Below are 16,015 nucleotides of genomic sequence, written 5' to 3'. Positions count from 1 at the left end.
GGTTTCGGCAATCATTACTATCATCGATCGTTGGATATTTTACGTGCTAGTCGGGGAAATGTAGTTGCATGCAACTCTTTCGATGCCATCAATGGCAGGATGCGCACGAGGAGAAAGAATTAGATTCACCTAAGGATTTACGATACTATCCGACGGTATTGTTTCCTATCGATTTCAAATGGTCTGATTACGCAACTATTCGCATACTGCATGGTATAGCCTATTTAGCTGATACCGCAAAGTTTTCCAGGAATCTCCTAGGAACGAAACAGGTTCGTGTCAGAGCAAACTTGGAAGCAAGTTGGCGCAACTTGATCCCGTTGGCGAATATTCATTAGGACCGTATTAATTATGGCCGGCAAAGTGTTTAACTAATTAGCCTGTGTTCACGACTGTGAAGCTCAAAAGGCGGGATTGTTCAGGGCCTTCGCTCATACCAATTACCTAACGGGAGACAGAATTCTTGATAAGACCATTAGCACGAGAAAGGTTTCTTGTAACGCGAGTCACGGAGGCTTGGTTCAAATTGGAGCCTTTGGAATAGCGCGGTGCCAATGTAGAAAATACGATGCTCCAATTTGAAGTATTAATTTAACCTGGTGGAATTCCAATTCGCACGTAACTTGAGATTAGATATCGTATCAAAAATTGACGGAGAAATACACGAATGCATACCAACGTACGTTATGTGGGCATCGACCTAGTTCCATATAACATTTTATTTATAATCCTTTACTCTTCCTATTACTGTCCTTTACTCTCCCTATTACTGTCCTTTACTCTCCTTATTAACTCGCTGTAATAGCGAACCAAATGCCTGCCATAAAAATCAGTCACCGGCTTCGAAAATTCGGGAAGTACTAAGGACGATAATAACGAAAGAAGCACGTAAATTCAGATTAATAATCCCAATCGGTCGGCCTTTTTTTTACTAACTTCCGGATGAAACTGTTCGGCTCAACCCGTTAAACCGATTTCGCTTGAAGCAATAGTAACAAGAGGCAGTAAGCTCGGATTGATCGCGTAATTAAAATGGCAGGTAACCCGGTATCAGTTCGTAAAAGGCGGTGAAAGAAGGTTGGCCGTGATAACGATATTCGCATCCGGTTCCGTTTCTCTCAAAGAAAGTAGGTTGCACCTGCGGGTAAGCATCGACAAGAATACAGTGGCTACTATCTCCACCATAAACTACGGCTGCTTGTCGCAAGCTGCTTGCGTTGCAGCAACGTGTGGCTATAATAAGCCAGGATGTAACTCATGCCAGCCAGCCAAGGATCTCGGCAATCAACCACAAAGTGGATTTCTTCGGCGTTAATCTTCCAAGGAAATTTCCGGGCCGCGATGATCGTGCCGAGATCCACGGAGCCGGAAATTGTTGTTTGGCCGCGAGTTTTTCCACGAAGCTCCTCAAAGAACGAAGATAACATCGTTGCGCCAAGTTTTCCGCGCGCTTTCAACGCATTATCGCCCGAGCTCATTTCTTTCTTTTTTTCCTTTTTTTGGTTGTGCCGATGTGCTTTCACAAGTGCAATCACATTAAGGTCACAAAAAACGATATACCTTGGCCGGGTATTGGATTAAGTATCGTTGGTTGTTCCTTTTGTCACGTACTTTCTACGTGACCGCTTGAGAAATATATGTACGTAGATGTGTGAGAAAGCTACGAGAACGATGGTAGGAGTAAAACTGTATAGGAGCTGGAGTCGTCGAAGGGGATAGCAAGAAACGTACGAGACGTAGCAGTTGAAAGTGTCGAAGTTAAAATACTACGAATTTGTAGCTTTTGAACGTTTGAGATGTACGCGATGAAGTTAGTGGATGTCTGGCCACGCGATTAAGAAATTTTTGTAGAGGAAGGAACTCTTTCGATGTAATTTTAAGTTTAAACGAAAGGTCGAACGTTCGGTTTTCGAGCTGGTCGAAGCTTTCAATCTACTCTTGGTTCGACGTTACGAATCAAATTACGGAGCAAGTTTTAGAGGTTATATAAATTTGAATTGTTTCATAAGCTACGTTCGATGCTTGTTAAGAGGTAAAAGAGAGGAATAAGATTAATCTTTGATAAGTCGCTTTTAGCGGGCAATCTTTTCAAAAATTCATTTCTTTCTTCGTCTCTGTCGTTATCGTCTATTTTACCTTCGTATTAGGCCTTTATTTCAAAGAAACGTGTTAACCCAGGGGATCATTCTATTAAAACCATTTATCTGCTCTCTTAGAAGTTCTCTTGGGACAAGTATTGTACTTTTCCAAAGTTATCTCAAGTTCCCAGCGGAGTCTTTCGACGATCTCTTTTCATCTTTCTCTCATTTTTCAATAGCTCTTATCAGTATTAAGTCGTGTTACTAATATCCCAAGGTTTCCGCCATTATACTTATACAGTTACCGTTTGTATCTTTTTCGCGAGTGAAATACTCTCTCTACACGAATATCCATATTTTAGTACTTTTTATCATATCGTGCCTTTTACCAAGAATCTTTAACGATATTCAACGTCTGGTCGATTCGTTTTGTTAATTTAACTCCCATAATTTTTTACAACTTATACTTTCGTTACAATCTTTTTCTTTTACTAACTAGTTCCTAAGCATGCGATATTTTAGAATTCAAGATAAAGCGTATGTTAATCGTGCCACGTGTAGAAAACGTAAAATTAGGTCCCCGCAAACTTTCTATCGATTTCCATAACTCCTGCTTGAAACAACTTTCAAGATGGTATCGAACGAGTATTGAAACGTATAGAATGATGTAATGTCTATTACATTGGATGCAACCTGTGTCTGACCACAGACGGACCTATATCACGCGAGCCATCTGTCCTCTGCTTTCGCATGTCTTCGATCTTTCTTTCAGCTATAAATCACGTGTTCCTAGATCTTACCATACGATTTTTCTTCCAGACACGTTATCTCGAAACTTCCATCTATGAAAGTTTACAAACTCACAACTACATTCGTCTCTTCGTTTCTATGGTTTTCTTATCGTTTCATAGGCGATCAACGATTCCTGTTTTCTGCGGCTTAAACAATTTCATGTTATCAAAACCATGCTTTGTTGTAATTAGAAACATGAAAGCTTCGAAATTGCCTGAAACGATCTACGTTATAACACTCGAGTGTTGCGTATCATCCGGGAAACTACAGCTGCAGATCACTAACCTGACCGCGCACGCGAAGTCTTGGTAATTAAATTTCGATTATACCGATGTAGCTGCAAACTAGCAAACGCACGTGCGCCTACACCTATGTGACAGCGCCAGTTTCGTCGATCACTGACAGGTGTATTTATTTATGAATATCTAGTCGATGTCTGGGTACGATTCGTGCATCCTGAATAGATTCAAACAAACCGTACTGCTATGAATCTGCGCGCTCGCAAATATTTATCAGGAACTCGTAGGAAAATAAATTTCGGTCCGACTCGTGCGTTTCATTGATTCCTGACTATCATAAATCTCTGCCTCTGCTCTGAAAGCATCAAACCTCCGCGATGCTTGGGTTTAACGTTCGAGAAGAATAGCTGGAAGTGCGAATCGACAGCTAAAATATTTGACACGAATTGCGTTGAGGTCTCCGCTTTCATCGAATCGATCTCGCCAACGTTTGATATTTCACCGATAGAGTTTGCAATTTTTTCCTCGCCAACACGTGAATATGCCACTGTATCTGTGTAATTCACGAACGTTCAATCAATTTGAACTGCTGCGTAGACATTGTGTTTCTACTACAATGCCGATTACAAATTTAACGAGCTATCGAATATTGTTTGACAACGATACACGAGAAAATTAATTGCAATGATTAAAGGTATTTCGAGTTGAGAACATGGATGAGATTCGTTGGCAATTATATTGCAATAAAAGGGTAGGGAACCACGCGTAACCGTGAAAAAAGAGCTCGAAAGCGACGATTAGAATCGGTGGCTAAGCGTTAATATTTAAAATTGCAATGATATTTACGAAACATAAATTTGGTTACCTCGTTTTTCGACGGATTAATCGAAACGAGTTGGCATAGTACACCGGTAAAACCGCTTTTGCCGTTTCAACTGTACGCGGATCCGCAGATTTACAAAATTCATATCTCCAACGATGCCCGAGATTCTATTTGCGCCTCGTGTCCTAAAATAGAAATTAAACTTCGTTACCTGAAATTTCATTCGTTTTAATACGACGTTATATTAAATTTAAATTAATCATCCCCGCACGAATGTGTTTATCAAAAATTTTCACTTCAACTGATATGTATTTGACAATGTTATAATCTATACGGATAGTACAGGTACCTTTAGACTTTACTGTGATTTTGTACGAAATATTTTGCAGTCCTTTTGGTTGGAAGAAAAATTGCATGGTTCTACCCCCACTCTTTTTGTTTTACATTTCTTATCCAATATAATAAATATATATATATATACAGGGTGGTTGGTAACTGGTAGTACAAACGGAAAGGGGGTGATTCTACGCGAAAAAAGAAGTCGAAAATATAGAATAAAAATTTTTTGTTTCGAGGCTTTGTTTTCGAGAAAATCGACTTTGAATTCTCGCTCGGTACGCGTGCACTTTATCACGTCTCGTTATAACGGATCTCACTGTAGATCGTTGTTTCGATGGAAAAATTAAAAAAAAGTTAAAAAAAATTTTTATTCTATATTTTCGACTTCTTTTCTCTAGAATCACCCCTTTCCGCTTGTACCACCAGTTACCAACCACCCTGTATATACATGCCACTGGACTGGTCAAATAATATTTTCGTTCCTCATTCATTGTGGTATTTGCCTTGCGATATTACTGCAAAGTTTTACAAAAAAGGAAAATGGGTTATATAATAAAGGGCCAATAGAGATCGTTGCGTTAAATCACTAGATCGTTCCAAAAGTTTCTTTCGTTTTATAACGAAATAATAAATGCACATCTTTTGTTTTATATTATTTCCAATAGTATAGAGTGGACCGTGCACAATTCGATAAAGTAATGTAAAACAAAAAATGTTGTGCATCTATTATTTCCTTATAAAGCGGAGGAAACCTTTGGGACAATAATAATTGTACTCACGTGATAAGTAAAATTTCAATATAAAACCGTGCTTCGAAACGAAACCATTTACGCTAATCATTAAAACAGCGTTAACATAGGTAACGTTGAGGCGGATTTCCATGAAATTAGTTCTTTCTTTGACGCAGCTTCACAGTAGATACCTGTCTCCAAAGGGAGATACGGATTTAACTTCGTCACTATGACCTGTATCGGATCCTGCTTTTATGGAAATACGGGTTCGGCCAATATCGCGACACGATATGGCAGTTTACTAGCTACGGCACAGTTTAAACTTACCCATTAGCGGCTACTAGTCGGCGATGTGTTTCTAGGCAAACCGTAACGGCAGGATCTTCGACTAGTGCAGTTTGTAGGAAACAGTCGTTCGTCGTAACGCGCTTCCGGCAATGCAACCACCAGACACCGAATGAAATCGTCGTGGATACAAATTTACCAAACTTGCTCTGTCAACCAAACTTCGTATTGCCAGTTCGAACTTCTCTAAACACGACGTTTTAACGATTTCGTCAGGAGTATTTCATTTGACGGTATCTGTAACGTTTAAATATTTGTTCCAAATATTTCGTAGTAGGCATATAGCGATTTTAAATAAAAAATAATATTAGCATGTAAAAAATAATACACAGACTCACCCGAAAATAATCGACCTTCTTGAGACTAGAAAAAGTCAGTGGCGACGTCAATTATGGCGAATCAAAATGTTGCACCACACGTCCTGTTCGCCAGATTTAACATCATACAATTACTTTTTGTCTCCGCAAATCCTTCAAATAACAACGAAAACGGACGTTACGACGATATTCAAGATATCCAGGCGTTCTCAAAGAAATTCCACAAGAAGACTCGTAACAATTATTGGACGCATTAATTAATAGGTACAATATGTTTTGTATAAAATAGAACATTTTCCTCCGAACGATTCCTCTGATTTCTTATTGTCAAAAAGTTCGGCTATTTTTGGCACAGTCTGTGTATTATTCGAGGTATACTTAGAAAGCGCCACACATTTGCAACGCGTGAAAGCCTTTTAGCTGGATCTAGAAATGGCATTTCAAGTAAGCAGCAATCTTTGTTGGTCCTCTAGATTCGGTAGATTAGATGGAAATTCAAGATGTCCGTTTTATAATCCTCATAAATATTTATGGATCTTAGTAATAAATGAAAGAAATTTTCAATTAAAAAGGGATAGGACAGAGAGAGAGAGAGAGAGAGAGAGGAGGAAGACACAGTTTTACAAATTCAACGAGTTTTCTCACTTGTTCTCAAGAATAGTTGTTTTCTAATTAGCGTCGACATTTTTGTTCTTTCAAACTCAAAGTAAAATAACTCAAAGTCGAAGTAAATTATTCGTATCGAAATTTGTGGCTCGCACGAGATCGTTCGCGTGGTCTCGGTGCGCTTCTCGTTTTCGCTGTGCGACGATCTTTTTTGCGAGAGTAACTGCAGTAAATGACTTCCCAGGAAACAGTTGGACTCGTCCCGTTTTACCAACAGATTCAATTAAGATATCCGGTCCCTTCGGCAACATTCGAACAGCAACCGTCGTTGTCCCAGGGAAACGCGGTCTCAATCTGCAACATGACAATTTCAACGAAACCGAGCTTCCTTCCGGCAAGGAACGAGATACTTAGAGATTAGCATCGTCGTGACTGGTGGTATGCCTCTGGAGTGTTGGCAAATCCACCTCGGAATATAATAATTACCGAGCCACATTTCAGTTTGCGTTATCGAGTAGCTTTGTTAAATACGTAGTTGCAAGAGGAAAACGTACGTAGTTAGGATCGTGTATGGGAAATGTGCTTCAAATATTTGCGAGAGAATATGAATTTTCGTATTAACGAGTCCCAAAATAGCTCTGGTGTACTCTGATATTTCAATTTGAGGAAAATCGGTGAAACTATGTTAGTCTCGTCGCTGGTGTGTTTTACGAAGATGAAACCGTACGTCGTTTCGCGTTCATTGAACGATTATCGTTGTCGAATAGTTGCCCAGGTTTATTGGCCATCGGTAAAAAGGAAAGGGCGTATGGCTGAGCGCAACAATTCACTTCGAAACCTTTCACCTAACGTTATATCCCGTTACAAAAGAGTTCTCCTACACTGCCGGCCGCTCAAACATCTCCCTGTACACGCGACAACAAAGAACGATAACCGAACAATACTTACGGCAAATGCCGACAATAATGGTCGATTTTCTCGGGAACGCTTCGAGACTATAGATTCAATTAAGATAGGTGTCAGGCTGGCTCCCGTAGCGGTTACTCAAGCGAGAAAAATTTCTCTTCGCAGAGAGGGAGATCTGGTATGAGGCAGCGACACGCGCGATCGAAGCCCGTATTCGCGCGTCGGCGGCAAGTTCGAGCGTCAGCGGGACGACGCCACCGAGTGGTGTGGCGCGGGGCGTCGTTCTCTTCGTCGGCGACGGGATGGGGATGAGCACTCTTACGGCTGCGAGGATCCTCTCGGGTCAACGTCATGGAAACACGGGCGAGGAAGCGCAACTCGCATGGGACAGCTTTCCAGCCGTCGCTCTGGCAAGGGTGAGTTCTCTTTTTCTATCTTTTTATACCTCTCTTTCTTTCATTGCGTCTTCCGTTCATCGCCGTAGTCGTTTTACCTTCCGTGTTTCCCTTCTTCCGTTCCCTACTTGAGGAACCTACCTCTTTTCGTTTATTTCCCCTATGCCTCTCTTGCTCTCAATCCCGAACGAAGAATGCAGAACGCCGAGAAAATGTTTCTCTCTGGAGAGTTGCTAGTTCCATCACCGAGGCAAGAGTTCGAGAGAACGTCCCTGATTCCAGATTTGCTTATTATGTAACCCACTGACTCGATTTCCCGGCATTCTGTATCATTCTGCAATTCGTTCAGCTCACAGAGAAATGAATCACCAGCCCGCCCATGCTGTTCTTAGCGGAGAAGGATATTTCGTGGTGCACGTGTTACCTTGCTACCTATATTACCACGCAGTTGATGTATTTTATTTTTGTTGAAATTTTCAATCTTCCGACGAAACGTTTCTCGCGAAAAATCTTTCCGCGTTAAACATCTTTTAATTGTTTAATCGTATTTGTTGCTAAGCATATTTCGAAGACAATGTTTAGCATTGTCGATACATTGAATCACCAACGTACGAGATTTATTTGTCTCGACAGCAGTTTATCCAATAAGAGTTAACCTTTTGAAGCTGCAAATGCATCTATAATACGCACTGCAGCATTTCCCATCATCGTATTATTAACGTGTATTATTCTATGATAAATTACCGACCTTTGTTTTCACGAGAGAAGGATTTATATGCCCCTGTAACGTGTAGTTCGGAGAATATTTTTCCCTATTTAATTTTTTACCTATCTTCGCACCAGTTATCTTGTAATTAAATGCGATGGAATCCCCGAATCGAAATTTATTCGATACCCGTCGAAATATTTTACGCGAAATGTAATTGAAATATAGCATCGATTTCTATCAAAGCGCGATAAAACATGCAGGCAAACTTCCATTCAACGCGGTATTTATCAAAGGGATGAGTAAACGTATTTCAGTAGTATATTTCAGATTCGTTTCACTTTCTCCGTTATTCATTTGTTTTTATTAGCTTTCCTTCCGTATAGTAACCTTGATAACAGTAGCATTGGAAACGGGATTTTTCACAGCCGTGTTTTCCAAAAGATTCAGAGCTTCCACAGTTATCCTCGAGAATTACGAAGTTTCGCTCTTCCATTCTTTACCCGGCACGGCATTGTCTTTCTCTCAACGGACGCGAATCATCAAGTAGCATCAAGAATTCGTTAAATCGTGAGGGGTTCGTGAAACTTTAAGGAAAAGAACGCGTGAGCCGGTCTCATTTAATTCGCTCGTTCCATAATGCTACGCGTAACGAAGTACTAAATATCAACTTAATCGTTTAATCTCAGCTTTTCCTTTTCGCTGTGTTTTTCACGAGGGGCCACTTTCGCCCTTTCGTTTTTTATTTTCCCCCTTTCTCTTATTCATCGTATATTCACTCGTTGCGCGAAATAAGTGTCAAAGACGCAAATTTCTGAGAGAAATTTCTCTAACAGCGTTCCTTGTGGAATCTCGAGAGGCTTCAACGGTGCATTCAAGCGTGTCTTATTGCCGCTTCGATGTAAACAGGCATCTTGTAGTCGAGGAGATCGGAGGGAAGTACCAATATCCACATCTGCCGACGCCGCTGGCTTATCAACGTTATTTCATGTAGTTTCCTTCTTTTTCCGATTGTACTCTCATTCCGTCGAGTTCACCTGTTCGACGCCTTTCATCGAATCGCCGTGCACCGTCCTCCGCCTCATAGACCGGCGATAATATTACGACCAGAATCTGTTTGTTCGTTTAGAAACAGAAAGCATCCTGTTAGCTCATCGCGTTACTTCGAATATTTCCAGATCTAGAAATTCTATAGGTCGCGTTTGTATTAGTTTGCCGCGTGTCGCGACCATTTATTACGAATTTGAACGCCAGTGCAAAAGGCGAACGGTCCAAGTATAGTTCGACTGGAACTAATTACAAGGAATACAAACAAGAGGAACTATTTGAATATTCGAGTAGAACCAGAGGGTAGCGGTACGACTGTTTGAGAACGAGATCGGCCAAGAGTTGGTCAATTTAGAATCGTCCGGATTGCACGGACAAGTAACAAATTGTAGGTGTACAGGTGATCTCGGCTTGTTTCACTTCATAATTACTCGGATGCAATTTCAAACAACCGTCCCGGAAATGAGAAACGTAGAAGGCACGATGGCTGAAGAGGAGTGAGATAAATCGAGCCGGGATAATAATTAAGAAGGGCAGCTCGAAATCTGTTTGTCCGTGACGCTATGAAATTATCGAACCTTTATGAACGTTCCCTTTAATTACGTTTATCACTATTGCGTTCTAAAATGCAGCGTCTGCGACGACAGTAATTAGCTGACAAACTTTGCAGCTCCCTTCCTGCCTCGCCAGAGGCGATTCTTGCGTTATTGCGTGTTACGTAAGCGTGATTAGAAGTTGCATTTCATCTCGAACATTCTTCAAATTCGCGTTTATAAAATGTTCATAATTAAAATTCTTTCGATCTCCCGGTGCTAGCGTTACGTTGTGTAACGCAGACTCTTTTCTCGCGTCGCTCTTTATTTTCAAATTTATTTCCTTTTTATTCCCATTATCTTTCTTATCTCTCGGTTGTTACTTTCCATTTACGAGCGGCGAAATTTAAATAGCGCCCCTTTAAGTAAAATAGTTTCTTCGTAGCGAGAAACAGCTACAAATTATTTCTACCTTAGATTATACCCTAACACGTAGTTTTGTGTAGTTCTATTTATATCACGCGAAATTTCGTTTAAATATTTAGGATTTGAATTTTCATTCGTTTCACGCGATCTGCTGATTGCAAATTCTTTTGTGAACCAGCATGCACGGACACAAATAATTCGTAGTAAAAGTCGAGTACGACGGGAGCATAATACACGTTCCGTCGCACTAAATTCTCCTGTTCGACATGTATTCGCACGTCGCTGCATTTATTTCGCCTCGCATAATCCAATTTGCATTCGGTTCTCCCTTTACGCGTACGTCTACTTTCCTCTACGCGTTCCATCCAAAATGCGCGTTCTCGCTGGCGAGACCGAGTTGGCTCGATGAAACTTCCCAACAAACTCTATCGGGATTTCCAGCTTTCTCCCAACATCGGTTACAGACTTCCTTATTATCTGGGCGACGTAATCGAGCTTCCTACGCGTGGACAAACTCCACAGTGAATCCGTGGTTCGCCTTACCGGGGTAGACTAGCTTAGAAAATTTGCATAACGATACACCGTGGTCTAATTCGAATATTCCTAATATTCCGATCCCGGTTTAATTAGCGAAGCTAGTTAGTCGCGTTTAGTATCTGTGTAGAACATTCATTAGGGCGTCCAAGAGATCAACGCTGTCAAAAATCTCTTACATATATTTACGTTTATTTACATACATATACTAGTATCGCTCGTAAGTATTTGCACTCGAATTTATACGAATTACTTGTCAATTTTCAATTGCAAAGTGTGTTTACTAGTTTCTCATGGAATTAGTGAATTATAAATTTACGTCATCTATTAAAAGATTTGCCACACCGGTATTCTACGTAAACTATATAAATGCCAGATGTAGACGTTTTCATAATTAACTTAGTAATTTAGAAATTAAATCTGTATGCGTATTTATCCAGTTCGAGCAAAGAGTAAGAAGTAAGTCGCGGTGTATGTAAAGGCAAAGATACATATATATCTATATATACATCTTCGTATGTATATACATTTAGACATAATATGTGATCATTCCTTTTGTCCCCTCCTTATCCTCTTGTGTTTTACGACTGGAATCCTTCTTTTACTGATACTTTTTCCTAGTCCTTGGGGCCCTCTACCATTCTCTCTAGATCAGCAGTTCTCAGGCTTTTACCTCGGTAAAGTCTTTCGTACGATGTGGACGACATTGGACGGTGAATCGATCAACCTACCGATCAAAGTATCCTTTTTCTTTCTGTTTTTGCGAAAATCCCTCAGGATGTTTTTACGAGCGTCCACTCCGAGTCCTTTGCACGTGACACACGCGAGATCGTCGCGGGTTCCCTTCCCGTTTTAAATTAACAGCTGATTTCTGAGCATCGTTCGTCGAGAGCCATTCAACGGCTGAAATCGAGTCGAGATCCATTGTTTTCAATTGCATGGCCAATAGGATGCTTGCCTTATAAACGCTTGACGAGAAGCTCGATTTTTCCACTTCGATATGAACAAAAGAAGAAACAGCTTCGCATTTTAAGAAGCCAAAAGATATTATCGACGATTAAACCTCTTTTTGGAAAGGAGGGGGGGGGGAAGAGAAGGCGCAGCAAATATTTTACATTCTATTAATTTCAGATTGATTTTCATTGTATTCTATTGAATCTCGAAGCCCATGCCTTGCGAATCTTTACGTACAGACATTGATATTTTTCATATACATACGAGAAACACGGAAAACCGTGCCGATCAATCCCATCAAGTTTGCTTGTTTCTGAGAAATCAAACGTTATTTTAAAAATTATGAGACACGTGGCATTCCCTGATATTGGCTTCCCGATGTACGGGATGTCGCTCGGTCTCTCAGGAAATCCTCTTCTATTTCCTCGACGATGTACATAGAACTTAGTTAAACTTTCAATGGCAGTCCTGCTCGTTTTCGGAAACCGCTACTGCCGCAGTTGAAGAGTTGTTTATTATCCTGTTGATGTAACCAAGTTCCGTGTGTTTCAGAAGGAAACGCTACTCAATCGATCTCGAGCTTTTCACGCAACAGTTTCCAACAACCGACTAAACTACATTTCCCTATGTTTTGGCAAATTTACTAATATCACCACTGTCGAACGTTCCTCCAACACTCATAACGCGATTTCCCTTCATCGAATAATTGAAAAGTTTCACCAAAATGGAAACGCGTAGTACGTTTATGCCTAATCTATCTCGTTAAGTGTCGTTCGCGAGGGAACGTAGAAAGTTAAAGAAACTTTTTGTATTATGAAAATCTTAAAAGATCGACTGAGAAAGCTACAGAAGTACGTGCGTTTTTCTTTTGTTTGAGAAAAGGATTTATCGGAATAACACCCCTGCAAGGTCTCCTGCGACTCCCTTTTGCATCTTTTCTCTCCTTCTTTGCCCTTTCTTTTTCTTCTTATTTCGTTTTGTAATTTTACATTGCTTTTTCCTCTTCAAAGCTTTGGATTTTGTTGCCCCTTGTCCTTTTAGTACGTAAATAAACAGAATTGGGAAAAGTTCTCGTGCAATCCTTCAGGATTCGAAAACTTCAATATTGCCCATAGAGTTGCTTATTATTCTTTGTGAATAATCCGAGCTTTTTTGATTCAGGTAGTGTGCTATAAAAAACGAGTTTTTTTTTATATCTATAGCTCGCAACAAAACATCTTTAACTGTATTTTTAATGTATTCGTATGAAAATGTTCTTTTAATACGACAATTTGGTTTCGATGTTACGTGTTAAATATTTTCTCGATATAGAAAGCGAAAGTAACAGAAAGAGGTAGAATCCGAAACAGTTTTACGGTGTTCCAAGTTTTCTGCTTATTAGTAGATGTAACCTATCTTTCCATTTCTCGAAAGAGCTACTTTTTCTTTTTCGTACCTACGCTTCCTCTGTCCCGTCTTCCTCTGTCTGTAGTAACATTCATTTGTCCTGCTTAAACTTTCCGGCTAGGTCCTTCGGGATTTCAAGCACTTTCCAACGCCGGCCGAAAGTCGGTCTTATTATCGTATGAATGTAAGTCTTTCTTGTAATAGGAAAGGTGAATCGAATTCGATAATGTAGAAATAGTTTGTAGAAAATCCTCTTTTCGCATGATTTACGTATCCGTTCTCTATAAAAGCTACAAACTAAAACTATATTCCAGTTTTAGAATATAGAATATAGAATTGCATTGCCCATTTCAAAATTATTTGTGCAAGAAAAGCTTTCACTTTTGATTTATCTAATCCTATTTTAGAGGATCGTTCAAGTAGAAATTGAAACTAAAAGAGAATGATCGAGACGTGAAAAAGTACTCAAGAAGCTACCATACTCCTTACTCGAAGGTAAAGTAAAAGGGATGGTGATAAGAGAATTAGTTCAGCTATTTTATGGGGAAATGCATGAGGCATTAAAAGTTTTTCTCAAATACGTTCCCGAGCACAAGCGTAACCAACAAAGAAGAAAGGATAATATCGTACGAATATAATTTGTTAATTACTCGATGCATGTAGGTTATTCCTAATCAAGGAATACTTTGTATCGCGTATGTCTCTTTCTCAAAATACCAATTGAATCATGCAATCGACGTTCATACAAACTGAGATTGGATTTACCGTTTAGTCGATTCTATATCGTTTACAGTGTATTTTATTTGAATTATTACCGCAAATTGGACAACAACTGATGCACGGAGGAACAAGCTTAAAATGTATCACGTGGCGTTGATTTTCGCGTAATTTTCGCTGTTATCTCTATCATAATCTATGTTTATACTGTTTATCTGGTAGCGTAACGCGATATAGTAACGTAATTTAATCCAGAACTTTCATTCAAAATTCCATCTTAAAAATTTAAGCCAACAGACCCTAACGATAAAATATTTTGTAAGGCTTTTTTTTCACTTTCTAATAAAAAAATTGATTCTTTACTCAGAATTTACCAAGGGTATTTAATTTCAAGCTCTTTGGATAGAGTTTCAGTAAGAACTTGTGATACGTAATCACGTCGGACATATTTCACAAAAAAGGGAGGATTTCATGAGAAATCCTCCTTATCAGAGACGTGACCGCTTAATTTGTGCCTGTCATGGCTAATCCCAAATGTGCGGAAAGTCTGTGGCAGTCCGTATTACACGAGATCGCATGATTTTCGTTGGAAGCGACAGCACGTCACATTACGCTCTTCCTGCGCGTCACTTTGTCTTGAAACAAAATACTTTTCATTCTGTTCTGGACACGCAAAGATGATTCAGGACTTTTCTCAGTAATTGAGCATCCTCGTTAAGTGACGAATTATATCTCCCATGACGAAGTATGCCTGGTATTTTCAATTATTCGAACGACTACGGACGAATAAAAGAGAAAGTGCAGTATAAACTCTGTAAATCGGATCTGTAAATAATTACGGCATTGTTATACTCGATAAATTTCGCTTTGTAATCGAATCCATTCATCGCTTGTCTTGAAAAGCGGATCGCGAAATTTGCTTTCTCGCTCTATTGGTCTTGTTTTCACCTTTACACCTCGGAGCTTACATTTCGCACGGTTTACGTTTGAAAACTACGGTCTCGATGCACTCGTGTTTCAAAGTTTGCTCGATCTTTACGCTGGAAAATTCGGCCCATCGAAGTTCGCCCATCAATATTCATGCAGCGAGGTTCGCAATCCATAACGTTAGCTGGAAACGTCCGTACCGACCGTTTCGCATCTCTTGGAGTACCCGTTCCAAAACCGTTCAAAAGCGTTAGCCGGTTAAAACTCGTTGTACAGGCTCGAATAAAATCCGCTGTTTTACACGAGAAAATCCTAGGGTTTGCATTAACGTCTCGCGTTATTTTGTATTAAATCCAGCATTAACGCGGTAACGACGATCGACCGTTTGCATACGGTTTATCGCGCGCGCGTTCCAACGCCCGATTATTCCCATTATCGCCGAAAAAAGTGTTTCTCTCAGTTAATTACCCTGTGTGGCGATGTACGTGCGATCAATTGCACGTTTCATCGGTTACGTGCATCACTGGAATAACGATTTATCGAGGGAACGCACGTTGCGTGACGTTTATCAGGATAATAATTAATCGAACGTTGCTGGAGCAAATGAATAATGAGTGGTCGGAATTAAAATTACATCAACTGACCGAGATCGCTTCTTTCAGCCCTGTCCACGTGCTGCTTGTGCGCTGATAATTACATTTGTTTTGTTGTTTCGTGTGGAACTATGTGTTTGCGATACGCAGGATCTTTGCATGATTTATCATTCTTAATGATACCCGTGATAGGCGATTCGTTTTAGTATAGGGTCGAGAAGATTAAGGGTAGATCGTTTTATCCACGAAGGTAATTAATATAAAGTTTAGGCGAAACATTTATCTTGTCGAATTATAGGATTCGAAGTTAATTCAATGCGTATCTGAAGACGTTTTAAGGTTGATTAGAAGAAACGTGGATTGAATAGTTAACCCGGCCACTTCTATAAGTATTTTTAATTTTAATCTCTCGTATGATTAATAGAAGAGAATTGTTAAACCTTCGTCGGCGAATGAGATTCTGTAAGTCACACTTGAGAATATTTGATTAATATTTATGGGATTCAGGGGAGGTTTTCTTCGCACATGACGGTACGTATCAAGAGCGAAATGGATGACAGGTTAACAGGAGTCGAATTAGCAACATATCTTATCTTCCGAATTTCTCTCCTTGTTTACATA

At 39.9% G+C, this 16,015-nt stretch overlaps 1 protein-coding gene across 2 annotated transcripts in view; it reads left to right on the top strand.

The window, feature by feature from the left end:
- Positions 1-16,015, top strand: part of LOC117208724 (alkaline phosphatase, tissue-nonspecific isozyme-like) — a 179,956-nt gene that overhangs the window by 20,676 nt on the left and 143,265 nt on the right. The window contains exon 2 of one of the 2 annotated variants that reach the window (XM_033450017.1): positions 7,342-7,592. In XM_033450017.1, coding sequence (XP_033305908.1) covers positions 7,342-7,592 — 251 coding nt within the window. Of the gene's footprint in view, positions 1-7,341; positions 7,593-16,015 lie in introns of those variants that run through there. The other variant, XM_033450018.1, reaches the window with a different exon arrangement.

Source organism: Bombus bifarius, unplaced genomic scaffold (genome assembly GCF_011952205.1).
Source record: "Bombus bifarius isolate JDL3187 unplaced genomic scaffold, Bbif_JDL3187 scf7180000008161, whole genome shotgun sequence".
NCBI classification, from domain to species: domain Eukaryota; kingdom Metazoa; phylum Arthropoda; class Insecta; order Hymenoptera; family Apidae; genus Bombus; species Bombus bifarius.
This window is presented reverse-complemented; position numbering and strand designations above follow the sequence as displayed.